The 26,097-nt window shown below is 51.1% G+C and overlaps 4 protein-coding genes and 2 non-coding genes across 7 annotated transcripts; 4 read left to right on the forward strand and 2 right to left on the reverse strand.

The window, feature by feature from the left end:
* The first annotated feature begins 1,276 nt into the window (after positions 1 to 1,276).
* Positions 1,277 to 1,348, forward strand: TRNAP-CGG (transfer RNA proline (anticodon CGG)). Its single transcript has one exon. It is a non-coding gene; the product is annotated as a tRNA-Pro (tRNA).
* A 183-nt stretch (positions 1,349 to 1,531) lies between these two features.
* On the forward strand, positions 1,532 to 1,603 carry TRNAP-CGG (transfer RNA proline (anticodon CGG)). Its single transcript has one exon. It is a non-coding gene; the product is annotated as a tRNA-Pro (tRNA).
* Positions 1,604 to 2,544: 941 nt separating this feature from the next.
* LOC117865178 (SH3 domain-containing protein 2) lies at positions 2,545 to 7,031 on the reverse strand. Its single transcript, XM_034749317.2, has 10 exons — positions 6,833 to 7,031; positions 5,622 to 5,735; positions 5,470 to 5,539; positions 5,196 to 5,347; positions 4,631 to 4,732; positions 3,954 to 4,154; positions 3,798 to 3,860; positions 3,513 to 3,668; positions 3,333 to 3,407; positions 2,545 to 2,912 (listed from the first exon to the last, which is right to left on the reverse strand). The coding sequence occupies exons 1-10, from the start codon at positions 6,884 to 6,886 to the stop codon at positions 2,796 to 2,798; spliced, it is 1,104 nt and encodes a 367-aa protein (XP_034605208.1). The 5' UTR covers positions 6,887 to 7,031; the 3' UTR covers positions 2,545 to 2,795.
* Positions 7,032 to 14,353: 7,322 nt separating this feature from the next.
* LOC117862983 (B-box zinc finger protein 20) lies at positions 14,354 to 16,467 on the forward strand. 2 transcript variants are annotated; one of them, XM_034746544.2, is made up of 3 exons: positions 14,354 to 15,079; positions 15,178 to 15,558; positions 16,148 to 16,467. In XM_034746544.2, the coding sequence occupies exons 1-3, from the start codon at positions 14,876 to 14,878 to the stop codon at positions 16,340 to 16,342; spliced, it is 780 nt and encodes a 259-aa protein (XP_034602435.1). In that variant the 5' UTR covers positions 14,354 to 14,875; the 3' UTR covers positions 16,343 to 16,467. The 2 variants fall into 2 exon arrangements, with proteins under 2 accessions (XP_034602435.1, XP_034602436.1); XM_034746545.2 differs by having other exon boundaries at positions 14,363 to 15,079; positions 16,151 to 16,467.
* Positions 16,468 to 16,553: 86 nt separating this feature from the next.
* On the forward strand, positions 16,554 to 20,485 carry LOC117865292 (COBRA-like protein 7). Its single transcript, XM_072295022.1, has 5 exons — positions 16,554 to 18,428; positions 18,532 to 18,620; positions 18,854 to 19,355; positions 19,430 to 19,870; positions 19,971 to 20,485. Exons 1-5 carry the CDS (start codon positions 18,317 to 18,319, stop codon positions 20,249 to 20,251), a joined length of 1,425 nt encoding a protein of 474 aa, XP_072151123.1. The 5' UTR covers positions 16,554 to 18,316; the 3' UTR covers positions 20,252 to 20,485.
* A 1,090-nt stretch (positions 20,486 to 21,575) lies between these two features.
* Positions 21,576 to 25,722, reverse strand: LOC117865001 (aldehyde dehydrogenase family 3 member F1). The gene is made up of 8 exons (XM_034749067.2): positions 25,282 to 25,722; positions 25,081 to 25,149; positions 24,893 to 24,989; positions 23,057 to 23,263; positions 22,726 to 22,955; positions 22,454 to 22,614; positions 22,283 to 22,373; positions 21,576 to 22,190 (listed from the first exon to the last, which is right to left on the reverse strand). Exons 1-8 carry the CDS (start codon positions 25,483 to 25,485, stop codon positions 21,804 to 21,806), a joined length of 1,446 nt encoding a protein of 481 aa, XP_034604958.1. The 5' UTR covers positions 25,486 to 25,722; the 3' UTR covers positions 21,576 to 21,803.
* Between the last annotated feature and the right edge of the window lie 375 nt (positions 25,723 to 26,097).

Consider the following 26,097-nt stretch of genomic DNA (forward strand, 5'->3'; position numbering starts at 1 on the left):
CTTGCGGTACATGCATGGAGTACTAAATGTAGATGAAATTAAAAACTAATTGCACAGTTTTGTTGTACTTTGCGAGACGAATCTTTTGAGCCTAATTAGTCAATGTTTGGACAATAATTCACAAATACAAACGAAACGCTACAGTGTGCTACAGTGCCAGCACAGTGATTGGCACCTCCTAATTTGGCGTCTCACGATTCTCGCCCTCGTCTCTTTTTCTGAAAGAAATCCTCACCTATCAGCTATCAGCTCCGCCCGTTCGCTCTGTCTGATTGACGGGACGGCCACGGCCTGGGCCTGGCGCGACGGCAGGCCTGCGGTGCCCTGTCCTGGCCTTTCCCTTTTGGTCCGGTGGCCCGTGCTGCTCGTCCGAGTCACCGCGGCAGCTGCTTTTGACCCCCGTTTTCCCACCCACGGGCGCGCACCGCCTTTCACTGCTAGCCAGGGCCCCACGTAGTAGCTAATCATCTCTCACTAATCACTATCACTACCTATCACCTCGCGGTTTCTTCGGAGTTCTGTTGATCTATGGTGGATTGATTGGACCTTCCCCGCCTTATCCAGCCAGCTCCGTGGACCCTTTGGCTGTGCCTGCCAGCCACTGGGCCCACGTGATCAACGGAACGCCTACTGTGCATCCATTTGGCGACGTCCTGGTCAGGTCCAGGGAGCTCGCTGACACTGACAAGCGTGGTGGATGCTCGGTCACACGCAAGCTCTCCGCAAGGATGAGTGCCGGTTACGTGTATCTGGCGGACGTGACGGGCCGTGGGCCGGGGTCGCTGCCACCGCCAGCGGCGTCTCCGGCCGGCCAGCTGCCAAGTTGCACCGACGGGCGGCGGCTGGCTCGTCCGCGCGCACGCGATCGGCGTCGAGTGGGTCGATTTGGCCGGATCGCTGGTCGCCGCGCTGCGTCGGACAAGTCGACAACCCAACGGATTTCGGTTTACCCACCACAAGACGAGGTATCGGATATCGGTAGCTCACCTACGCTGAGGTCACGCGGCGCGGCCGTGCGTGTGCCTGCTGCGGACTGTGGCCGGTGCGTGATGTAATGCCGGTTGCTGGAACTGAAAGCGACGGTATGACCGTGATTACTGTCGTCCTTGTGTTCGTGGATGTTGACAGTAGAGCTCACAACGCATCCGGAGGCGCTGCAATGCCCCGATTTGGCGTCACGGTAAAGACTCCGGCAGCCTCTTGTTTGTTGGTCGAGGACAGGTCTCCTCAATCTTTTTTAATCTAAATTATTAGCTTTATCAATTATGAACAGTTTGGGTGTTTGGTCTAGTGGTATGATTCTCGCTTCGGGTGCGAGAGGTCGCGAGTTCGATTCTCGCAACACCCCATTTTTTTATTTTCGAAATTTTTAAGCTGCTAAAAACCTGACTCGCCCTGCTGAGGGCTTGAGGCATCTTGTGCAGTGGCCCAAGGCCCAACTGAACGGTCCCAGTCTCACGGCCCAATAGCTGGGGAACAAAAATATTGTTCACTTTTGTTAAATAATTTCTTTATCGAATATCAACATGTCGGGTGTTTGGTCTAGTGGTATGATTCTCGCTTCGGGTGCGAGAGGTCGTGAGTTCGATTCTCGCAACACCCCACGTTTTTGGTTCCTTTTAATTTTTAAAGCTGCTGAAACGCAAGTAATAATACTTCTCTCCCCGTTGAGGCACCCTGCGTAGTGGCCCAAGGCCCAAGTGGACCGTCTCAGGCTCACGGTCCAGGTAACAAAAGCATTTTTTATTTTTATTTTTTTAAAAAGCTTGAAACAAAAAGCATATCGAGCTTCTCCTGAAATGGGAACGAGCCGGAGGGGCCACCTTTTTTCTCCATCTTCTCCCATCCTCCATATAAAATACTCCGACTCTTCTAATGCTCCATAGGTAGAATTATTTTTTCCCAAATTGTTAAGACTTCAGCTGAAGCCGCAGGAGAAGTCGCAACTCGAGCCCGACCAAATTGGCCCTAGGTTTCCAACAGCAGCGGAGCAGCTTTTTGCACGACCAAATTGGCCCCAGGTTGCCAACAGCAGCGGAGCAGCTTTTTGCACATTTTACTGCTCAGTTTTTTTTTCATATTTGCACCGAAGCTAATACCGGTATACTGAGTAGGTTTTCCCTGCAGCCGATTCATTTAAATTAAACGGTTGGTCCTCTACTTCCAACTGCCCCTTCACATACGTTGCCCATTACTGTAAGTCTGTAACTGATCAATGCAGTGGGCAACCGACTTTATGTTTCGCGCGCCGGGGCAAAGAGTACAAAACGCCGTTAGCTTACAATATCTAGATTCGAATCGAGAATGGACCCAAAGTTTGGTACCCAGCAAGAGCCGTTCTATCTAGGGCAACGTTGATTTCCCACGAACAAACCTTGATTTCCACGCAATTCCTGCGCAGCAGAAAGTAGCTTCAAATTCCATTCAACTTGGCCATTTAACCTCGAGAGTCGAGCAGCGAAATTGTCAGTGGCTGTATACTTCCTGTTGCTAAGAAACAGAAATTGAAGTTCACTTGCCAAAAACAAAGTTATGAACAGCAAAAACTCTGAAACTATATCTATTTCACCATTTCAATCGACATCAAGACAACTAGTGTTCAATTCAGTCTCCCGAAATGTTTTACATTCAAAATCTTCTCGAAACTAAAAAAATGGGAAGCGAAATTTAATCTATACACATGGCACACGGTAAATACATCGCGGAAGCTATGACGCGTTGAATCAGAAGACATAGATACTGTTACAACCTCCAACAATAGAAACCAAAACCACGTAATTGACAGTTCAAAACTCCTAAAAGATATGTGGAACTTTGCTTGCTAAGACACGTTCCCGCCTTTCAATATAAGCATGAGGGAACCATCCAGCTTTGCCCTTGCACTCGCCTTCGGCCCACCCATTGCTTGAGATCTGTGTTTGCACAAAACAGCATCAGACAATTGGCAGACTGAATGATCTATATGCTTATCACAGCTGCTGCTGAAAAGACGAGCATTTTGCAGAAACCAGAAGAAGCAAAAGAAAAGAAAAGACCATTGGTTCAGACGAAGTTAAAGACAGATACATATGATCATTTGTTCAGATGAAGTTAAAGATGATTGCCATGGCTGCCTGAATGATCATATATGGTTATTACAGCTGCTGAAGAAAACATAAGCATTTTACAGAACCCACTACTTTGAGGAAGCAAATAAAAAAGACGGTTCAGATGAAGTTGAAGGGAGCTAAATGATGGTGTTTATCTGCTATTAGAATGCATTTAAAAAACACAAATGGTATTAACAATGTGGAGGAAGATTTAAAAACAATGGTTGTCAAAACGTATATTACCTTTCGGACAATTACAATGTCACCAGCTGACAAGGTAAGCTCAAACTCACTTTCAGCTTTGAAGGAATCAAGGGCCTGCAACACAGAGAACAAATAGTCATATTCAAGAAGCACATTTGGTGAAAATCTTAATGAAAAGGACAGTTGGTGCAATAATTCTTTATTAAAAATATTCCACACCTCTCCGAGGAAGAAATCGACAGGTTGGACTGATTCATTAGCAGAAGTGGATGCAAATACTCCATTAACTTCATCATAAGATGGTGGTGGTGGTGGCATATAATTTTCTGCAGCTGGGGTCGGAGGTGCTTCGATTTTTTGGCGCTCAGACACCATCTATCAATCAGAACATAACGTCAAATGAATATATAAAAGATTCTGCATGTTACAGTGCACAAGAACCATTTCAACAGAGCAAACCAATATATAAATATGCTCAAATAACAAAGCCTATAGCATGCATACTTCTTCTTCCAGCTGGTCAAGTATCTCGAGAACTCTCTGATGGTAAGCTCTCTCAGCCTCAACCTTAAATCCGAAACAGGAATGATTAGTAACCATGAAATACAGAAACCTGAAGGATAAGAAAATGTTGTGCCAAGGCACCATTGATATGATTACCAGTGCAATGAGACGCTGTAAGGTCAACCGCTGCTGCTGAGCCTCAACAGCCGACATTGCTGCAATAGCTTCCTTCCCTAATCCCACCATGCTTGACTTCAGTTCTTCAAGCTTGTACTCAGCAGCCTCCAACTTCGATATCATATCACCGTTCCCAGGTGATTCCCTCACTCTGTTCTGCCGTCTTGATACTTCGACAACCTAGAAAGAGACGAAAAGGAAGGGAGGACTAAGGGATTGTACTGTTTTATGTTGTAGAGAAACAGAAATTTAGCTCAAACTACAGATTAGCACAGCCGATTCATATGATCATAGAACATAATAGAATTATATGTACAAGAGCCTTGGCATTGGATAGTGGGAAATATTAAATGATACTGTTACATTGCTTTACTAATGATTATATCTTACAGTCCCAAGCGTTAAGGTTACCATTTTAAAAAAACCGTTAAGGTTATAGTATAGCATGGACCGTATTAGCTGTCATTAAGCTCATGCAACTCCTGATTAACTGTCACCATCAACTGTGAGAATAACTCTTTTAAGGCAGTTACTCCAGACACACAGGTGCCTTTTTGGATTTTTTTTTAAGTGTCTTCTTGGATGAACTATAACCATGAAGAATAAAGTTTTACAATTGCAGGGAACTTAGCTTATCAGCTAGCAAAGATATTCACCTGTGCTTCGGCTTCTTGCCTCATTCTGTCATATCTCTGGGCCAGATGTCTAGCATCCTCTAAAGGTGCACCCATTACCATTGCCCGCAGCGGCTCTGCCACCTAGAATTCAAATAAAATTGTTAATTATTTTGTCAGAAATATATACACCCTGTCTACATCAGTGCAAAGACAAAAAAAAACTGTGCAATTATGCTTCTAAAATAGTACAGATAATTAGAAAGTTCTACATTTTTCGAACAAATATCATGTGTCAAATATTTTTAGCAAACCACTACCAGCACTGCTACTCTGGCTCTTTCATTAAGTAGGGGAGAATTCCTCAAGAAACCAAGTAGGGGTGAAAATAATTAAAAAGGCCCATCAAATATCCCGGTGATTAGCATGCTATGTAGAAGACAATTACAGCTTAATATTTAAGACATTAACAGCTTGCAAAAAACAACGAAAATCAGCAGATCAAGGGAAATCTAGCTTGAAGTTTCAAACAAAATAATTTCAATCTTGCAATTTCATTATGATTTGGTGCTCAAGGCAAAGCAAATTAAGCATTAAGAACACAGACCTGTGTGCCAAATGCTTTCAACATGTTGCAACGCTCCTTTTCCATCTGTGAACGTGCCTTTCCAAAGTATGTAGCAGCTTTGGATAAAGTATCACCACTTGTACATGTGTTCTCAACACCATATTTCTGGCTGTCATCAGACAATTTATTCCCTAATACAGATTGCAGAGATTATCAGTCAAAATCAATTTACTCAGATGACAATATAACTGACTAGTATTGTTCAGCATAAAGAAAATCTCCATTCGACTGATAGATAGTAGGAATGAACTACCTATTTCAACTTGTTTCGATCCTGTGACTATATAGCCCTCCACGCCCCGAACAATGTCTCTTTGAAAATGCTAGAAAAAGATGCCAATATTTTATCAGGGAAAAAAAGGAAGGTAAAGAGGAAAGGAGACGAGAAATATGCCTTCATCATACTTTAGCAGCACGAGTCGATAAGTAAAGCTTTTCCAATCTCTGATGCAGTTTAACCTCTGACTCATCTGTAAACGCATTGTCTGAATTCCCATAGCCAAACTGCTTGAACACACCCTGCAGATGTGTCAATGAAAATAAAGTTATATCACTTCTAAGAGTTAAAAAAGTAAGAGTTCATACACTTAAGATGGAGCATTTCATACGCTTATTTGATGTAATCAAAACAGCAAGACAAATATCAACTAAAAGTTAAACATAGTATAAATAGGTGATCACTGAGCTGGTGGTGATCAGTGATAATATGGGCAAATAAGCAAACAGGTTCCAGGTATGAATAACCATTTTGAACACTGTATATGTAATTTAAGGGAGCTATGGTTCAAGTTTCATGCTTGTGAATATGACTTATGCAGCAAGTTTTGCAAAATGCAGAAATAGGCATTTGAAGTTCAGTATCACATTCAGAATTCAGCTGAGAATCCCAAAATTAGTTTACCAGCTGATCTTATCACACTTTGAGGTAGGAACAACATCTGCATGAATGACTACATACCAAATTCAAAGTTAGGCTTCTATACACCTAAAATCTTACATATCCTAACAACTCGGATATCTCAACAAGAAACACGATCGAACTAGGTCACCTGATTATTGCCAACTACTGTTTCATGTTGGCTTTTAAAAAAAACTGTCCTCCTTAACTCCTTTATACACTTGGAGCCCTCTAATACATATACATTTACTTGGGCGTTCCTAAGCCACTACAACTCCAGGTTTCGGTCAAGCATTTCAAGACTGTTTAAGACAAATGCAAAGCAGCAGACTAGCAGAGAGGCTACCAGTCTACGACTGCAACGATGTGTGGTGGATAGAAGAGAAAATGTTCATGCGGCTCTTTAATCCAGCAAGGAAATCAGGGGCGATACTTCCAATCAGAATAAGTCAACCAGGCTGATCGCACCTTTTTTTCCCCGTCGAAACTACAATTCAGAGCCCACTTCGCACGATCAATAATCGTGCACACGGCTAGATCCTACTCTGGAGGCAACCTCGCACGCAGAAATCAGGACCGAAAAAGCATAGCGTATACTCCCCTTCAAGCGACACATGTCATCAGAAATTCAGCGTCCAGGGCGGCGCGTAGAGGGTGCTCAGATGAATCGCGATTTGGGAGAGGGTGGCCGGGACGGACTCGGGAGCGCGTGACTGACCTGGCGGGCGACCTGGTCCTTGAGCCTGGAGGCCTGCTTCCACAGCGCCTCCATGGGCGGGCGCGGGAGCGGACGCGCGGGCAGCGGTCGGGACGAGAGGGCGCACCGGGGTCTCGCGGGGGGCGACGAGGAGGACCTGGGGGTCCGGCGGTCTCCGGCCCCTCTCCCTTTGTTTTTCCCCTCGCCTGGATTGCTTCGTCCGTCCGACTCTCCGGCGCTTCCGCGGTGGTTGGCTTCCCGCACGGCCCTTTCAGTTCAGGCCAGCCAGACCGCTGCGATTGAACCGCGTGGGTGCGTGCCTTCTCGGTCGGTGGTCGCCCCCGTCGGCCGGGGGATAATAAAAACGGCTCTGGCTGTCAGGCCGGGCCCGCGGGGCGGTTTGCCCGTGGCTGCAGGACGCGACTCCGGGGAGCGGCCGGGCCCGTGGCCGCGCCCGTGCGTGCGGTTGGCAGAGGACGACGACGACGGACGAGTCCGTCCGTGTGTGTCGTTGAATGCGGTCACGCGGACGCGGCAGGCTCGATCCAACCGCCTACCGCTCCCCCCTGTCGGCGCGCGGGCGCCGAGAGATCAAGCGCTCCTCAAATATAACTGCACTAATATGAAAAAATCGTTTCTGGGTCTATAACAGGTGGAAGCTGTGGAGAGAAGCGCGATCAGGAGGCTGGAAAAAAGATATCATTTGACTACTTAGGGTGTGTTTGGATCGGAGACAAGGAGTGATGGGACGGTCCCGTTCTAATTTTTTGGGATGGGATCGTCCCGTCTGATGTTTGGTTGAGAGGGATGGATTCATCCCAATTTTTTATTTGGTACGATGGATTGAAAATGAGGGACGGATGTCCTGGGTAACACCGTTAGCTACAGGTTTTAGTGGGACCCACATGCCATCTATGGGCCCACATGTCATCCTCTTTCTTTTTTTCTCCTCAACTTTATCTTCTCCGACCGACCCCCTTCTCCCCATCCGCCATCGCCAGCCAGCTCTCGCGCCCGCCGACCTGATGTCCCGGCCGCGCCGCCGGAGCAGCTCCCGCACCCATCGGCCCTGGCTGTCCCGCCCCCTAGGACGGGCTCCGTCGGAGGCGGGTCGGGCAGCGCCGCTCCCACCGGCCATGGAGGCCCGCGCAGCTCGCCCCCGCCGACCATGGAGGGGGCCGCGGAGCTCGCCCCCGCCGGCCATGGAGGCTCGCGCAGCTCGCCCCCGCCGGCTATGGAGGGGCCGCGGAGCTCGCCCCCGCCGACCATGGAGGGGGCCGCGCAGCTCACCCGCCGCGGGCCCTTCATGCTCGCCGCGGAGCCGAGCGCGCCGCCTGCCGGCCCTTCACGCTCACCCGCCGAGCTCGCCTCCCGCCGGCCCTTCACGCTCGCCGTGGAGCTCGCCCGCCACCGGCCCTTCACGCTCGCCCGCGGAGCTCGCCCGCCAGACGGGAGGCGACGGCGTTGAAGTGGGACGAACCCGTCCGCTCGTTTTTGCCGGACGGGTGCGTCCCGGATCTTTTGGGTATATTCTCTGGTAGGGATGTCTCTATCCCACCTGTCTCCAAACCAAATACGGGCTGAAGTGGGATCGTCCCATCCCGTCCCGTCCCGTCCTCGGTACCAAACGCACCCTTAGTTTTGGCTTATCTTAACATAAGTAGAATTTAAACTGTTCAGGAACTCTGGCCTAACTCCTACGAACTGTAAATCGCTTGAAACATATAGTTTTTGAAACATTATTTGAAACATACAGTAAGCACTAAATATGTTCTATTATTAGCAGGTAAAAAGCATTCAACATGCGTTACCAACAAAACGTGAAGCCATTTTGGCACCTTTTGGTGATGCTCGTAGTTTGGAAGATTTTGGCTGCAGGGTAATTAGAGAATGTTCAATGGTAATAACGTTATTGAGGAGGTCTGTTGATGGATCATGGCGTGCGTGATTGACTTATCATTTTTCGAGTGTCGAATGACTAGTTTTTTTTCCGAGCTTAGTCGTAGGCCATTTCTTCTTTGTCGTTATTTTATAAATTCTCCGTTTGAGCCTTTCGGTGTGAGATTGAGTCTGCATAGGGCTAGTTCCTAATTTGGGAGTGGTAAAGTTTGTATTTTGCCATAAATGCGCAACTGTAGCATTTCGTTTGTATTTATGAATTAGTGTCCAAACATTGACTAATTAGGCTCAAAAGATTCGTCTCGCAAAGTATAATAAAACTGTGCAATTAGTTTTTGATTTCGTCTACATTTAGTACTCCAAGAATATACCGCAAATTTGATGTGACGGGGAATCTTCTTTTTGCATAATGTCAAAGTTAGGAAAAAGAGGAACTAAACAAGGTCAAAGCGTTGCTCAAGCAAGTTTTTTTTTTTAAAAAAAGATGGCATCTACGAGACGTAGCTGTCTTTGTTTTTCTCATGGACAAGCTAGTATGGGGGTAGGGGCCATGCCCCCCCCCCCCCCCCCCCCCCCCCCTGATGGCTCGATCTTCTACACCCTAATATATTTTACAGTATTAGCTTGTCTACGAATAAAAACACATATGGCTTTGTCACTGTTTTTTCTTCTTCTTTGCTTTGACAGTTTTTAAAACGAAGAAAGACAACAGCAAATGAAGGTTCAACCAATAATGGGCTTGCAATACGTTGGGCCGGATCTCCGTAACCTGACCAACTGGACCAGGCCAGACCAAACAAGCGTGGGCCGGCGTCTGTCGTCTGATACCTTTGTACCCTCTCCGGAAACACATTTTGAAAGGTTTTACCCATCATCCGGGTGATTTCTCATTCGAGAGAGGTAGAAGAGGGCACAACCTGACGACCTATCCTTCGCCGGCGTCGACCACGCGATCTTCCTCTCGCCTCTCGTGAAGGAAAAGCGCAGCGCAGCCACGCACAGCGACCGCAGTTCGCAGCTGCCGCCCGCGGGGAGGATAAGGAGCTGATGGGCCACGGGCCGATAAAAACGAACGGGCCCTAAAATGAAACAGCAAGAAGTCCGATACACCACTGTTAACGTCCAGAAGTGGCAGGTTTAGGTAGATCTGGTCAGATCTGTTTAGACCGGTCTCCCAACCGATCAGATCGATTTGGGGAAAGTCGCTAAAATGCAAATTGGACTTCACCATGGCGTATCTCTCGTCGAGACGATCGAAATGCATATATGGAACGTCCGATTTGGACTTCGGATAAGAGAGTTATACTCTCGGGAAGAACAGCACCCCGTGCAGATAGGTGAGACCGGCTGACCCCACCGGTCAGACCGGTTGGATCAAAGTGCTCCAAATGAAGATTGGACTCCACCATTGCATAGATCTCGTCGAGTAGATCAAGATTCACCTATAGAACGTTCGATTTGAACTTCGGATGAGAGAGATACGACCTTCGTAAGATCTGCACCCGGGCAGACCGGTTGCCCAGGCCAGTCTGACCGGTTTGCCTCTGTGTAATCCGAATAGGAGTTGTAATTTAGCACGATTTGTATTAGAGTTTTTGCGTGGGGAAGACCTTCCCTCCCTATAAATATAAAGGGATTCAGCTGACTGAGGATATCCAACCCAATCGACAAAAACCAATCTACTATTTTGTATCTTTTCCTTTATTCTTTTGCCCTAACTTTTCCAATCTACTACATGCTATTCTTCCTTCGTCTCGATGACGTTTGAAGACGCTCTAGGTGGCCTGCTGATCCTAAAGCAACCTTACGTGCGCCTGCCCCGATAGGATCCTTCCCGTGCGAGCGTTCGAAGGTCTACCGTCAGCTTACCCGACAACCGATCAAACCGGTCCCTGTAACCGGTCAGACCGGCCTGCACCGAGATGCTGTAGCGAGCCCCTTCACGCGCCGCACGGTCGTGTGCGTTCGTGTGTTGGCCCAAAATAACGTCAACAACCACGAAACGTTACCCGTTTCAGAACCTGACGCACGAATCGTAAAGGGATCTCGGCCACACAAAACTGAGTGAAAACAATACGGGTAATCACCCGAGAGACGGTTAGAAATTCTGTTTTAGAGTGCACTGCCGTTGGCTTGGCCGGTTGGCCCGGACTGCTCAAAGACACTAACCTAAAAATTTGAAGGAGAAGAATCTTGTTTCAAAAGAAAAGGAAGAAAATCCTCTCAAGAGGAAACCTGGAAAAAAAATAGTCGCCAATAAGTAGGAGCACGAGGAAAAAGAACTCTTGCGATGTTCCAAGTTTCCAACTACTTTACTGCCAGCCGGGAGGCGGGCAGCAGGGATAAGTTGTAGAGCACTATATTATACTCCCTCTATCCTAAATTACTATTCATTTTGATTTTTTGATATAATATTTATCTAGACAAATATTAAAAGCTATGTATCTAAAATGAATAGTATTTTGGGAAGGAGGAAGTACAAGCTAGCAGATCAAGGTCATCCAGAAAATTAATAATTAAATAAATCCTAGAATACCCTCTTGGCGAAATATATTATACCCATCGTAACAGTATGCCCGATTGATCATGGAGAGGAAATGACCCGAGAAAATGCGATGGCTAAACAGCAGCGCAACATCCACCACGCACGCACCGATAACCAACGCCTTGTTTTTTTTTTTCCTTTTTAATCTCGCTGAGAAAGTGCTGCGACCTGCCTGTATCCTTCCTGCAAGTGGCCTCGGGATATCATCGTCGCAGCTTGATCAGGCTTCCAGCGTCGGGTTCCCCGGGCCGTCGCATCATCCCACGCGTACGCCGTCTCATCGCCATCGGGCCTGCGATAAGGCGCGCCCGCGGCCCGCCATACCTCTGCCGACGGCGACGCCGCGGGGATAAAGCGACGCCCTGCAGAACGGCATGTCCCCCGCTCCTCGTTCGGATGAGTAGTGCCTTTCGCTCATGCCGTCGTCGTACGCCTTTCACCGGCGTTTCGTTTTCCCTGCCGCCGCGGCATGCGGTCCTGCCTCCTGCGGCGGGAGTCGGCGCTCGGGTTGCCGTCACCAGGAGGTCCGAGCCTGTGATTACCGGGGGATTGATTGGGGCGTCACGTCTGCAAAAGGCTGGCTTTCCCTGTGCTGTGATCCTCCCATGATCAAGCGGAGTTATGAGAGTTTTTCAATGTGATGGCGGCACCGAGAGCTTCTGAAGTGAAGAGACGATGCGCCAGGCAATGGCACGGCGTCGCCAAAGCTTTCTTCTGACCGGATGCAGAAGCAGAACCCTGGTCGTCTGATCGATCAGGATGCCTTGTTGAACATGAACCAATCAGGCAGTCAACCAAAAGAACGAGCCGATGGGGCGGTGGTCTGTGCAGATGGAACGATCCGCCGTGGTGTGAACGGATCCCGCCGGATCTTCCTGACTGTGGCGGGGCTCCGGTGGTTGCACAGCACTTGCGGGGTGAGAGGACAGGCTGCTGCGTTGTTGGACTTGGTCAAGGCGTCAATTCCTATCGGTTTGGATGGCCTTTTCGTCCACGCTGGCTCCGCGGCTTCCAATGCCGTGCCGCCAGCTGAGAAAGCGAGCACGTCCAAGAATGCCCTTTTCGGTCTCGGAGATGGACCTACCAGCGCGGCATTTCTTTGTGTGCAATTGTGCATGCCTCACCTACACTGTGCTCTGCTGTAGTACATGTAGATATGAAGAACAGAAGCCGTGAACAAATACAACGAAGCCTGCAGTATGCTGTGCCTGCACAGTGTCCTGTAAGTAAGCAGGTTGACAGTGATTTGCACCTAACCATTTGCAACTATCTGTTCGTGCCACGGAGTTATCTGCATGTACAGTGTTTCCATCCTTTGCTTATATTTGAACATCCCTGCCTGCCCATTTCAGTTGCGAAAGCAAGGTTTCACCGCCACCCAAATCATACGCTAGGGAGATAATTCTTAGGGGTGTTAAACTTTAGCATCTGTCATATCGGATGTTTGAATACTAATTAGAAGTATTAAATATAGTTTAATTACAAAACTAATTGCACAGATGGAGTCTAATTCGCGAGACGAATCTATTAAGCTTAATTAGTCCATGATTTGACAATGTAATGTTACAGTAACCATTGACTAATGATGGTTTAATTAGCCTTAATAGATTCGTCTCGCGAATTAGACTCCATCTGTGCAATTAGTTTTGTAATTAGCTCATATTTAATCCTCCTAATTAGCATCTGAACATCCGATGTGATCCTATTAAAATTTAGCACATCGTATCCAAATAACTACCAGAACCGTACAACCTAACGCATCCCGCAACGATCCATTTCGTACTAGCAATATGATCAATCCTGCTCGCGATTGATGGGTTCAGGTCCCAAACTCTGGCATATCCGAGAGCTTGAGGCAACATGGGATTCTTTTTCAAAGGACAACATGTAATGAGGTCACCCGTGACCTCAATTGTCAATGGAAAGGTATTTTGGTGAAGCAGTTGGATTTGATTATGCCCAATGTATGAGCATGACTATGGGGGACCATGGTATGGTTCTGGAAACATGCACATACTTAATCAGTAAATTCGCCATAATTTAGCCCTCGGCAGTCGCAGTGGTCCCGTATGCTGGGCAAATGAAGTGCGTGATCTGTGCAAGTACCTGAGTATTCATTCATGGGAAGTGGCAAAGGCATCTGCCCTTTTTGCAGGGGAAAAGGGTAGTATAAGAATTGTGCTGCTTTTGTTTAGGGGAGAATCATTGTACTGCTTCTGAAGCTTACTGAAGACCGGCATGCAATTGTGCATTTTTATCCTTCACTCTAGTACCAACCTTACATAAAACTAGGTCCATTTGTGTTGTAAAATAGGTGCTGAATTTGTAGAAACAAAGAAATCATATTTTCAAGTCCAAGCAGATGGTTTACATTTCATAGATCGATGAGCATCAGTGACGCAAATTTTTTAGTTTTCTCGTTGAATTCTGATGACAAAGCTCTTGAAGTCCTTTGCTTCACAAATGGCCAAAACAACAACGTTGCTACGACCACAAGAAAGAAAAGTGCATGAACGGATCACCCAGCACCAGAGCCCCCGGCATCAAGTTGCAGGACGGCGTCCCTATTGTGAGCCTGACCTATGAGCGCCCATGCAGCCATGTCTGAGCTCTGACCCTTATCGCCTGCCCATCAGCAACCCACGAATGGGCTAATCATTGGGCCGCCCGCGGGTTTGGAAATGTCCCATGAAGAAAGAGTACGCGATAAGTAAGGTTAAACTAGGAAAAACCCACCGAGCCCATTGATCAGTTTTGACAGTATCACTGCATTACTGTTCACTGAAAATAAGAAAACACCACGGCACTGCATCGCTACCTTCAGTAGCGGTAGACTTCATCAGCATGTGGAGGCGAGCTTCGCCGGCTTCGGGCTGGCAGACCTTGATCTTGATCGGGTCTAGTAGATTGCAACGACGGGTGGTCCCGAAAGCGACCCCTCTCTTTTCATTTTCCACATTTTTCTCTGCTTACGGAAACATGAAAGCAATGACAATGATAGAGAAAAGTCGTGACGTTTATCTTACACCGCCGTACTGCTGCTAGATTTTGCTGCTATTGATCTCGATACGATGCCCCCTGTTCTCCTCCTATGGACCTCCTTGTTCTCGCTTCGTACCATCATGGTTCATCAATTTTATTGGAAAAACCAAGATGGTCGGCGGAGACCCTAGCCCTGCTGGCTTCCATGTACTTTGTTGAATTTAGTCTTTTCACCGAACAAAATTTTTTAGATTGCAGACAAGTCATACTGCCACGGAGATGCGTCGGCCACTATCACACGCCTAAATTTGCACCCGTGTGTGTAAAGAGAGAGGGAGGGAGAGATTTCTCCAACGCCTACTTTCCCACTGCCCTAGTACAATATTAGTATACATGACTCCATTGCTGCCTTTTGTGGCACCTCCCCAAACAATATATAAACGCATCTCCTGTGCCACTATTCTAGCTCCTTTGGTTGCAACATCTCTAGCCGAGAGACATTGACTTGAGCAAGTCTTATCTACCTCTCCCACTCCCATACCACTTTTTACGCTTGAATCAGCATCCCTTTTGGGCATCGAACTATCGAGGCGAAGGCGACGAGGCGGAGTGGAGTACCTCGGCGGCGGGCGGCCGGGATGAAGGTGCAGTGCGACGTGTGCGCGGCCGAGGCGGCTTCCGTCTTCTGCTGCGCCGACGAGGCCGCGCTGTGCGACGCGTGCGACCGCCGTGTCCACCGCGCCAACAAGCTCGCCGGGAAGCACCGCCGCTTCTCCCTCCTCCACCCTTCGTCATCGTCGTCAGCAGCGCAGACGAAGCCGCCGCTCTGCGACATCTGCCAGGTAGCTATTGTTCTTTGCCGTCGTTGCTTCTGTCGATCGGGGTCCGATCGGTCGTTGCTTCTGAAACTGACCGATTGCCCCCGTGGACTTGCGCGCAGGAGCGGAGGGGGTTCTTGTTCTGCAAGGAGGACAGGGCGATCCTGTGCCGGGAGTGCGACGTGCCGGTGCACACCGCGAACGAGTTGACGCGGCGGCACAGCCGGTTCCTGCTCACCGGCGTGCGCCTCTCGTCGGCGCCGGTGGACTCCCCGGCCCCATCGGAGGGGGAGGATCAGGAAGAAGAGGAGTTGGAGAACAGCGGCAGCCCCTGCAACGCCGACTCCTGCAGCGGCGGCGCCGGCGCCACCACCGCGGCGAGCGCGAGCGACGGGAGCAGCATCTCCGAATACCTGACCAAGACGCTGCCCGGGTGGCACGTCGAGGACTTCCTCGTCGACGACGCGTCCGCCGGCGCCTGCTCCGACGACGCCCTCTATCAGGTCAGTCCGATCATCTCCATCCCCCTCCGATCCGCCGCTTCATCAGTGGCATGCAAATACAACTGCGAACAACTCCTGTACCTCTCACGGGCATGTTCCTGAGAACGCCATGAACCTACACACCACGTTACGGTCTGGTCCTGCCCTGCGCCGCCAGGTGCACAGAGAGGCCAATGCGCCACACGCATCGCCGCCGGTCGCCGGTCATCTACCCCTAACCTAACCACACCACTACCTTCTTTGGCAACATTTGCGAGCTGACAATCATGGAGGCGGCTTGTTGTCACGCTCACACTTGCATTAAGAAACAAAGAAAACCCCCCGAGTTGCTGGACCAGCCTGTCAGGATAATATCTCGTGGAGACCACCTAGATACGATATGATCTGATGATACAAACCAACAGCTCGCGTATCTTTTTCTCGGTCGGCTCCGTGTCAATTCTTCGCATTTGAACCATCAACTTTAACCACGCACTACATGTAAAAGAAATGGAAGGAAAAAGAGAAAAAGAATCAGCAATATTCCGCTTCATGCTAGGACACTCACTTGGCGTGTCGGCAATTAATTAACTTGCGTTTTATTATTAAGCAGGGAGAGCAAGGGCAGATCGGCGGCCTGCTGCAAGAAGCTTACACGCCGTGGACGGGGCGTGAGCAGATGCTCGCCGACGTCGTCGTCACCACCGACGAGCGGGCCAGCCGGGAGCGGTGGGTGCCGCAGATGCACGCGGAGTTCGCCGCCTGCAAGCGGGCCAGAGCGTCGCCTCCCTGTTCTTACTGGTGAAAAGCTCGCCGTCTTTCAGTAAGATGATGATCTGTACTGGACTACTAATATGTACTATTAGAAGGTAGGAACGATGGAAAAAAGGAGATCTAAAAACGAATCGAGCGAATCGCAAACTTTTCGCATTTCTTCTGGCTAGACTTTCAGAAATGTTTGGTTGGGCATGGCCGCGGGGGGGGGGGGGGGGGGGGGGGGGCTAGCTGTCGCCACAGACGACAAACCTGCGAGGTAATGCTCCGCCTCACCGTGCCAGCATTTGCGTCGCAGTTCGCCCCGCGCTACCCTCGACCTCCGTCTCCAACAGCTCCCGCCGCTGGATTCGCTCCCATCGCCCACCGCCGTCCTAACCCGGCTTTGCTGGGGAGCTCACCGTCACACCCCCGCCTCCTCCACCACCCACCTGATAATCCTCTAACACCCGCGACTGGCGGCACCTGCCACCTCACCCAATCCTTAGCCCACCGGCTATTAAGCGCCGCCCCGCCCTGCAACCCACCTCTGCCGCCGACCTTCCCTTCTTCCCCTTTTATCCCTTTTATAAGATCGGGAGCTAATGGAGCTCCCCGACAACCCCGCTAGGATCCTAACCTAGCGGTGCAGCGGCGCCGCCAGCGAGCGGAGGTGGAAGAAGGCAGAGGAGGTAATGACGCTGACAAGCGGGATTCACGCATATGCGGTTATCTATCGCATATGCGATATATAGTATCCATATATAGTATCCATGGGGTGTTGTGAGTTGTGACTACCTCTCCCTACTGGCATCGGCGCACTGTACCGTCGAGATTGGGCATGTGCCCATGCCTACCGGTCGAATGTTGCCGAGGCATCCGAGGGCCGCCTCGGGCGCCGTCGGGAAGATACAGAATGTCAGCATGCGAGGAAGCGAGAAGGAATTCCACCATGTCGATCGGTTGCCGGCCTCGGCGAACTCTCTCGCTTCTTCCGCTGCTGGCTGGCGCCCGTTGTCCGGCTGTGTCGCCACCGGCTCGCCGTGCGCGTTGATGATGGACAGGCCCAACCCTACTATGGTGTCCGAGCGTGGGCCTTACAGTTACAGACGAGGGTCTAGCAGCCTTTGGGCCTTTTGTCTCCGTCCGCTCGTTGGGCCCAGTTTCACACAAAGCGCTCGGGCTGAATTTGGCCCTGCAATGTGTTTTCATTCTTCTTTGGGGGTTCCAGTGTAAGAGGATGCATGTAAACTAACTTTACATATAATAATTTCTTTTGCAAAGTTGTTAGACATTCGTGTTTTTTATCATATCCTAAGTTCCAGTCCACTGCTCCCGAATCCAGATACGTTCACCAGTCGCCACTAAATTTCTGCCACAATAAGGTGAAAATACGAGGTTGCTGCGAGGTACCAAGCCTTTGCAAAAAAAGGCCACTCCATTGACTTTGGCAAAATATTCGGAAGTCACGTCATCTATCTCTATTGATATCGGGCCGGCAGGTCCCTCATCACCTGCCAATTGCCATCTATCGACACGAGCAGCTTTACATGCGAGGTTGCTCGATTCATGGTGAACTTCTCTTTGCCCCGGACCGGGACCACACGCCGGCGAGCGTGACCCTCCGATTCAAAACTTCCCTCCAAATGTGGCAACACCGTGCCAAATGGGCGTGCAGGGGCCTGTATGGCCAATCCGGGGTTTCTTTCCTTTCTACGCGGTGAGCAGACGCCAACTGGGCCGCCACCAGCAGGCGGCAGTAGTAGGAGTAATCAATGTTTTTTTGCGGCAGCAGACTAGCAGTGGCGGCGTATCTGCGTGCAAAACCCCCGTCTCTGGCGTTTAATTCGAGGCAAATGCTGCGAGATCGATGAGGCGAACGTCCACATCGGCCGTCGGCGACCGGATTATCTACTGACTGAACCGGTGTCTTGTTCCTCGTATCCCCCTCTCGTCTTCCCCTTGTCTCCTGCGAAACCGAGCGTCGAGCGCGTTCAGACGGCGGGGCGGCGGCTCGGCGTCTGGGATGCCCCGGCGTGTGGGGAATTCTATCGGCTTCGGAACCGGAACGATGGGGACGGTGCGCTTCGTCTTCGTCCTGCTCGCCTTCTTGTGCTGTTCTTCCTCCCGATTTGCAGGTGACCTTTCTTCTTCTTCTTGCGCGTTTCAATCGTTCGCTGTTGTTATCGAGAAATGGCCGGCCGAATCGTGGTTGCTTATTGTTTGATCGCGTTGAATCAGGTGCCTATGACCCGCTGGATCCGAACGGGGACATCACGATCAACTGGGATTTCCAGAGCCTCGACGTCAAGGACGCGAACCCGTACACGGTACGCATGCGTGCTCGCGAGTAGTGAGTTTTTGCCACAGCCATTTTTACCGCCTGCGGAAATCTTCCGGCTGATGCACCCGAAGAAAAGATTCAAATCTCTCTGCTTTTCCCATGTTTGATGTTTCAAGTTGCCATTTCCCCCCTTTGCTCGCGGTGATTTTTTTTTAATCTGTCCGTGCATAGATTTCCTGAGCGAATTAAGGGAACCGTTCGATTTGCTCTGGCGCGCAGGTCATGGTGAGCATCCACAACAACCAGCTGTACCGCCACATCGAGCGGCCGGGGTGGCGGCTGAGCTGGAACTGGGCCGGCAAGGAGGTGATCTGGGGCACGTGGGGCGCGGAGGCGACGGAGCAGGGCGACTGCTCCCGCTTCGGCGGCGGCAACCGCCCGCATTGCTGCCAGAAGCGGCCCGTCATGGTGGACCTGCCGCCCGGCACGCCGTACAACCAGCAGGTCGACAACTGCTGCCGCGGCGGCGTGCTGTCGTCCCTCACCCAGAGCAACCGGACGTCCGTCGCCGCGTTCCAGATGACCGTCGGCGAGTACGCCGCCGCCAAGGACGGCGGCGGCAAGGAACCCGAGATGCCGTGGGGCTTCGACGTCGGCGTGCCTGGGTACTCCTGCAGCAACGCCACCAAGGTACCCCCTACCAGGAGCAAGGTCGACAAGAACCGCCACGTCCAAGTGCTCCGTAAGACCTGTTTTGTCTTGGTTACTGAGATCGTGTGCCGTGTTTCCGTGCATCCGTTACCGTGCTCCGCTGCCGCACCTGACCTGGTACATTGTTTGTTGCTGCCGTGACAGTGACGTGGCAGGTGACCTGCTCGTACTCGCAGTACCGGGAGTCGGGGGCGCAGTCGTGCTGCGTCTCCCTGTCGACGTTCTACAACAGCGACATCGTGTCGTGCCCGCGCTGCAGCTGCGGCTGCCAAGGCACCCCGACGTCGCCGCGGTGCGTAGCCGGCGGCGAACCGGGGACGCTGGCGCTGCCGGCGGGCGGCGGCGACGACGACGAGCCGGCCGCGCCGCTCGTCCGGTGCTCCGAGCACATGTGCCCGATCCGGGTGCACTGGCACGTGAAGGTGAACTACCGGAAGTACTGGCGGGTGAAGATGACGGTGAGCAACTACAACCTGGTGAGGAACTACAGCGACTGGAACCTGGTGCTTCAGCACCCCAACCTGCGCAGCCTGACGCAGCTGTTCAGCTTCAACTACAAGCCCCTCGTTGAGTACGGCACCTTCAGTAAGTTGCTCAAATCGCAGCACAAATCTGAAGCAAAAATCGGAGTCCGAGAAGAAAATTGATGCGAGGCTTGTGGGGTTTTGCCATTTGGTTCTTGCAGACGACACGGGGATGTTCTGGGGGATACGGTTCTACAACGAGATGCTGCTGCAGGACGGGAACGTGCAGACGGAGATGATACTGGAGAAGAACGAGGGCGAGTTCACCTTCTCGGGGGGCTGGGCGTTCCCGAGGAGGGTCTACTTCGACGGCCACGAGTGCGTCATGCCGCCGGCGGACCAGTACCCCGCTCTGCCCAACGGAGCCTCGGCGGCGCGGCGGCGGTCGCTGCTCGCCGGCCCTTCCTTGCTGCTGCTATCTTTCTTAGCTTTGTTGGTGTAGGATTATTTTTACCCCGTGTAAAAGGGGAACATATCCCATTTGCACATCTTCTCCCGGATAGAAGGTCACGAGAGAGAAACGAGTGCAAAATCAGGCTTGTGGTAGTGGCTCAGGAAGCAAAAGGTAGTGCCATTAGCTGCACTGCAACTAGCGATGATTGGGAAATCTGAACCTGACGAATCAACCATGCACAATTGCACGACACAAAGACAGAAAGCTTTTACAGGCCGCGAACGTTTTGCTATTGGCCCAGAGTTTTCCCTTCGACCAAGATGGACATCAGCCCAATAAGGTTTACCTAGGCCCAGTACTGGCCTGTTTTGTTTTTCCGGCCCAGTGTGCTGCTGTTTCTTCACAAGCTCACTCTTGTAGTTCAAAAAAAAAAAAATTGGCTGAGTGGTCTAAAACTAATTCCTGTGTAAAAACAAAACGTGGTAAAAATGGCTGCCGGTTCTGAGTTCTCAGAGCAAGTATATTGGTGTCGTCTAATAGACGATCTCATGTATTGACACGTAATCTTGAGATGATTTAACAGGCAACCTGTATAATGGGTTGTCCTATAAGTTGTCTGGTAGTGGTATATAATTCCTTAATTTGTGCATAAGAAAAATAAAATATTATGAGTTGCATTGCATCAATAACTCGTATAATGGTTGTTAAGTTGTCTCGTAGTCCTACAATTTAGCTCATGAGGTGGTTGTTTCGCGAAGCAACGACCTCTTTCTCTCTCCTCGCTCCCTCTCCTCCACATCATAAAAAATCCTACGTGGCACTGCATAAGACGATCTATGAGACCACTGATGTGTAGCAATGTACTTGCCCTTACCGTCGATGGTTGGTCTATAAGACAAGATGGCGAATTCCATAAGACAGCTGTGCGAGCGCCGGAAAAGAAGAATACGCAGTATATTTTTGTTCACAAAATCAGCTCAAAACCCACGAGTAAATTAAGCAAACAACACGACTGTTGTACACTGTTTACTTAGTGTATTACTACAAGTAACAAACAAATCAGAGACATTTTAGTTCAAATTCCTTCTCACTTCAAACTTCTACTCCATCCCAAATTGTAGCCATTCCAAAAATCTTGAAGAGTCAAAGTATCTCAAGTTTGACCAAATTTATATGATAATATAATAATATTTATGATGTCAACTAAGTATCATTAGATTCTCATCAATTATATTTTCATAGTATACCTATTTGATGTCATAAATCTTTATAATTTTTTCTATAATTTTAGTCAAACTTGAGATGCTTTGACTCTCTAAGATTCTTGGAATGACTTATAATTTGGAATGGAGACAGTACGTAGTATGGATCGTATCCGACTAATGCGCTGCTAAACATTATTGCAAATTAGTATTTTTACGGTTTGTCTCACTAGAAGGAAATCCCAGATCGGGTGCAGGCAGCACATATGCTACTTTGCTCTCACAATAACATAATTACTGCATACTACTATTCTTTATTCGCTTATATTCCTTCATTCACCATCAGTTTATTGGCTCCAATCCCTGTTCAATTTATCGGGCTGATAATGGAATCGAGCTCATCTCCTGAGGCCGAGGAAGGAGAGCACGAAGGCGAAGTAGTTGAAGCGGTAGAGGTGGCGCATGAGGGTGACCTTCCTCTCGTCCCACGGCGGGTACCTGAGCGCGAGCTCGATGAGGTAGCCCCGCTTCATGATCGCCTTCTTGTGGCTGAACATCTCGAACGAGTACTTGCCGTGGTACTGCCCGAACCCGCTCTGCCCCACGCCGCCGAAGGGCAACCCGTCGATCGCGTACTGCACCACGGCGTCGTTGAAGGTGACGGTCCCGGACGACGTCTCGTCCACGATCCGGCGCCGCAGCGCCGCGTCCCGGGTGAAGGCGTAGATGGCGAGCGGCTTCGGCCTTGCCTTCACGAACGCGATGCTGTCCTCGATCTTCTTCACCTGCGGGTAGTCAACACAACCGGGGAAGCAGCGTTTCAGTTCACCGGAGCAAAAGATGGCAGCTGCTGCGACAGCGTTGTTCATGAACGTACCGTGATGATGGGGAGCAGGGGGCCGAATATCTCCTCGGTCATGATTGCGGAGTCCAGCGGTGGGTTCAGCAGTATCGTGGGCTCAATGTACCTACAGGGACAGTTTCGTCAGGAGATCAGGTCACCCTGTGCAGTTGGGAAATCATTCAGTGTTGACAAGAAAGAACTCACAAGTTCTTGGCGTCCATGGAGCCGCCGTGCAGGATGGACGGCGCCACGGCCCTGTCCTTGAGAAGGCTGCTCAGCCTCTCGAAGTTGCGCTCGTTGACGATCCGCGCCATGTGGTCCGCCTCCTGGAAAAACCTCTTGAGCGTCGACTTGAGCATCTTGATCTTCAGAGGAAGCAAAACCAGATACGAGTGTCAGGCTCCATGCGATCCACCCGGACGTAATACGACGCAGATGTTGGTGGGTTGGGTTGGTTCATCAGAATTCTGCCGCACCAGGACGGGCGCGAAGCGCTCCTCGACGAGCACGTAGTCGATGGCGATGCAGGCCTGGCCGGCGCAGGACGACCACTTGCCGCCGATGATGCGGTTCACCGAGACCTGCAGGTCCCGCCCGCCGGGCATCGCGTCGAAGATGCAGGGGCACTTGCCACCCAGCTCCAGCGCCACGGGCGTCAGGTGCCTCGATGCCGCCGCCATCACGGAGCGCGCGATGCGCGGGCTCCCTGTCCGTCGTCGGGCAACCAGGAAAACACAGCGCGCACGTGTGAACGTCCGTTTCGCGCGGCAGCAGATACATCATGTACCATGCGCGCGCGGGGCTTACCGGTGAAGAGGACCTTGTCCCAGCGGTGCTCCATGAGCTGCTCCCCGACCTCGGGGCCACCCTGGACGACCTTCACCGCCGAGGGGTCCACGTACCTGCCGATGTTATCGGCGAGGAACTTGGCGGTGCACGGCGAGAGCTCCGACGGCTTCAGCGCCACGGCGTTCCCGGCCGCGATGGCCCCGATCAGCGGCTCCAGCGACAGGCCTGCGCGTGGAACGACCAACGACTGAGAGTACGATGCAACCGTACTTGCGAAACCAACCGTGCCCCGATCTCATCTACCGTAGTGGCAGAGCACCGGTACCACGTCCCTTGCATTTACGAGTTTACGACTGGCTTTAGTGGCTTGCTGCGGGCCTGCGGCGTAGTAAAATGACGAGCTGGGTTACCGGCAGGGCGGCGATTTTAGCCCACGCGAGGTGAACAGGTGAGCAGACAGCCAGGCAGGGTACGACGCCATCATCTCGAACGGAAGGGCACCCACATGACCACATGCCGCGTCCACGTGGACCGCCGGCCGGGCGCGCACAGACACAGCACAGGACAGCACGGCAGTGACGGCACGCACGCTAGTGCATGCTGAACGAAGACGAACTAGCCCCATGCCCCTGAAAATCTCAGGCACACTCTGAACCCGTTGCTCTGTGCATGCTACTGTTTCAGCGATTGTATCATTGGAACGACGGGGATCGCCCCCACACCACGGAGGCGCGCACATGGAGCCGACCGAGAGTCTGAAGGCGGGTGCCGGTGCCCCTGCCCCAAATCTGGTACAAATAAAACTACCGATTCCTGGTCCTGCTACTGCTCTGTATCGGGCTCTTGACTGTGCTTTGTTATTGCGTCAAGTACGATAGTTCGATTCAAACGTTTTTAACGTGCCAGTAGGCAGTAACAAGTCACCGAATGACCAACCAGACCGCCCCATTAATCCCGACAGCTCCAGCCTTGTGAACTAGTGAAGCGAAAGCGATGGCTTTTGGCAGTGCTACCTCATAGGCCTTGTTTAGTTTCAAATTTGGAAGTGGCAAAATTAACATTTTACCATAAATGCACAACTGTAGCATTTCGTTTGTATTTGTAAATTATTATCCAAACATTGACTAACTAGGCTCAAAAGATTCGTCTCGCAAAGTACAACAAAACTGTGCAATTAGTTTTTAATTTCATCTACATTTACTACTCCATGTATATACCGCAAGTTTAACGTGATGGGGAATCTTCTTTTTCATAGTGTCAAAGTTGGGAGTTTGAAGCTAACTAAACATGGCCATAATTAACTTGTACTCTACCAGAGTACCAGTGACAGGCTGATTAGTACCCGATGGACAGTTCGACTGTTGACGGGGACGTGCGTGTACGTGCGCGTGATTTCTCAGCCATTGGACGGAGGCCAGGCTGGGAGAAATGGCCCCACTACAGCGCCCAGGGCATCAAAACTGATACAGCGAGATACTGCATCATCAGTCGATGTCGGCAGGGCCCGTGATCCCCACTCTCGGACGTGTCTGTGACTGTGCGAGCGCTTTGAACGCCACCAAACCTATTGACTCCAAGTCTCCAAACAAAACAAAGACAGGTAGAGCAGCAGTAGGATGAGTACATGACTACAGCGCAGAGAGCAGTAGTTGGAGCACAACTACGATAGTACGTAGCGGTAGGCGACATACAGGCTGCAAAAGGCGATGTAACGTGTCGGAGGCGTGCCATACTATACTAGGTGAAGCCGGTGACATCTCGATTGCAAGGTTTGCTATCACGAATGCAAGTCTGCGATTTTTGTACGAACAGATGGAGAGAGCGAAATCAAAGAGGTGTGGATGTTGTTGATACCCAATGGGACGTTCCAGCAGGAGAAGATGAGGACGACCCCGAGCGGCTCCGGCACCAGCTGCGCGGTCGCCGGCCACGCGACTAGCGGCACCCACACCTGCATATACACACAAGCGTCAGAGAAGTGAACGGCAGCCGCAGCTCGATCCATCGATTTCAATTAGACGAAGCAAAGTTTCGCGGCTTACCCTCTCCGGAGCCGTCCATTTGCCGAGCTGCTGCAGCGCGCCGTTGGCGGACTTGTTGAGCAGCCCGACCTGACAAAAACCGAGCCGACAACCAAAGGTGAGGAATCGAAGATGAAGCAAAAAAAGGCGCCATGGCACGCACGCACGCACGCAGAAGAAGAAGAAAGTGAGACGATGGGTGGATGGCGATGCGGGGCCGACCTCGTCCCTGTACGCCTCGGCGTGGTGCTTGCCGAGGTCCTTGTGGAGCGCCTGGAACGCCTCCACCTCCTTCTCCTTGAGCAGCCGGAGGAGGCCACGGAGCTGGGACTGCCGCCACGCCAGGCTCCGGGTCCTGCCGCCCTCGTAGGCCTCCCGCAGCTCGCGCACCGTCTCGCCCAGCCGCGCCCCGGCCTCGGTGCCCATGCCCTCCCCTCCAGCGGCTGCTCGGCTCGACGAGCTCACTCCAAAGATAGAGCTCGACCGGTGGTGGCGCACACGGAACACTGGGCTGCTCCGCCCCGGGTGGCCTATTTATTGCAACTGGCTCGCACCTGCGCTCTGACAGAACGCTTCAATGTTCCTCCCGCCGTGGCAGTAGCTTTTCCTTTACTTCCTGCACGAGAGGGAGAGAGATGAGCATGAACGTGCCTTGAATGCATGTACCGGGGGTGGTTTGCTGGAATTATCATCCTTCAATGCGACAATCACAGCAACAGTATGGGTTCGATTCATTCCTCAGACAAAAGAAACATTAGTGGCATCTTGACGGGATAGTCGCCGTGCACGCGCTGTGTTAGCGCTCCAAACAAACAAAACGTGAGGCGCGACGTCCGGCGTCCGGGCAGGTAGCCTGGCCGTACCGTGATCGCCGTCCCTCGCGGCGAACTGATGGAGACCCTGTCGATGGATTCCTCTCCGGCCGCGAATCGGCCGTGGTGATCTCAACTGCCGGCCTGGGTTCGCCGATGGCAGAGTTGACTCCTCTGAGTTGTTGTCGCATCAACTTTGGGATGTGCGCCCGTGTCCGTCGTGGAG

Source organism: Setaria viridis, chromosome 7 (genome assembly GCF_005286985.2).
Source record: "Setaria viridis chromosome 7, Setaria_viridis_v4.0, whole genome shotgun sequence".
NCBI classification, from domain to species: domain Eukaryota; kingdom Viridiplantae; phylum Streptophyta; class Magnoliopsida; order Poales; family Poaceae; genus Setaria; species Setaria viridis.

What these genes read in the sequence shown, in the direction of transcription:
- LOC117865178 (XM_034749317.2), bottom strand. Translation starts at nt 6,886, where the DNA reads ATGGAGGCGCTGTGGAAGCAGGCCTCCAGGCTCAAGGACCAGGTCGCC. An exon ending in AGGACCAGGTCGCCCGCCAG is followed by an intron (nt 5,736 to 6,832) that starts GTCAGTCACGCG and finishes ACACATCTGCAG; the next exon opens with GGTGTGTTCAAGCAGTTTGG. An exon ending in TATCGACTCGTGCTGCTAAA is followed by an intron (nt 5,540 to 5,621) that starts GTATGATGAAGG and finishes ATCTTTTTCTAG; the next exon opens with CATTTTCAAAGAGACATTGT.
- LOC117862983 (XM_034746544.2), top strand. Translation starts at nt 14,876, where the DNA reads ATGAAGGTGCAGTGCGACGTGTGCGCGGCCGAGGCGGCTTCCGTCTTC. An exon ending in CGCTCTGCGACATCTGCCAG is followed by an intron (nt 15,080 to 15,177) that starts GTAGCTATTGTT and finishes ACTTGCGCGCAG; the next exon opens with GAGCGGAGGGGGTTCTTGTT. An exon ending in CCGACGACGCCCTCTATCAG is followed by an intron (nt 15,559 to 16,147) that starts GTCAGTCCGATC and finishes TTTATTATTAAG; the next exon opens with CAGGGAGAGCAAGGGCAGAT.
- LOC117865292 (XM_072295022.1), top strand. Translation starts at nt 18,317, where the DNA reads ATGCCCCGGCGTGTGGGGAATTCTATCGGCTTCGGAACCGGAACGATG. An exon ending in AGGACGCGAACCCGTACACG is followed by an intron (nt 18,621 to 18,853) that starts GTACGCATGCGT and finishes TCTGGCGCGCAG; the next exon opens with GTCATGGTGAGCATCCACAA. An exon ending in GGTTACTGAGATCGTGTGCC is followed by an intron (nt 19,356 to 19,429) that starts GTGTTTCCGTGC and finishes CTGCCGTGACAG; the next exon opens with TGACGTGGCAGGTGACCTGC.
- LOC117865001 (XM_034749067.2), bottom strand. Translation starts at nt 25,485, where the DNA reads ATGGGCACCGAGGCCGGGGCGCGGCTGGGCGAGACGGTGCGCGAGCTG. An exon ending in CTGCTGGAACGTCCCATTGG is followed by an intron (nt 23,264 to 24,892) that starts GTATCAACAACA and finishes TTCCACGCGCAG; the next exon opens with GCCTGTCGCTGGAGCCGCTG. An exon ending in GGACAAGGTCCTCTTCACCG is followed by an intron (nt 22,956 to 23,056) that starts GTAAGCCCCGCG and finishes GACGACGGACAG; the next exon opens with GGAGCCCGCGCATCGCGCGC.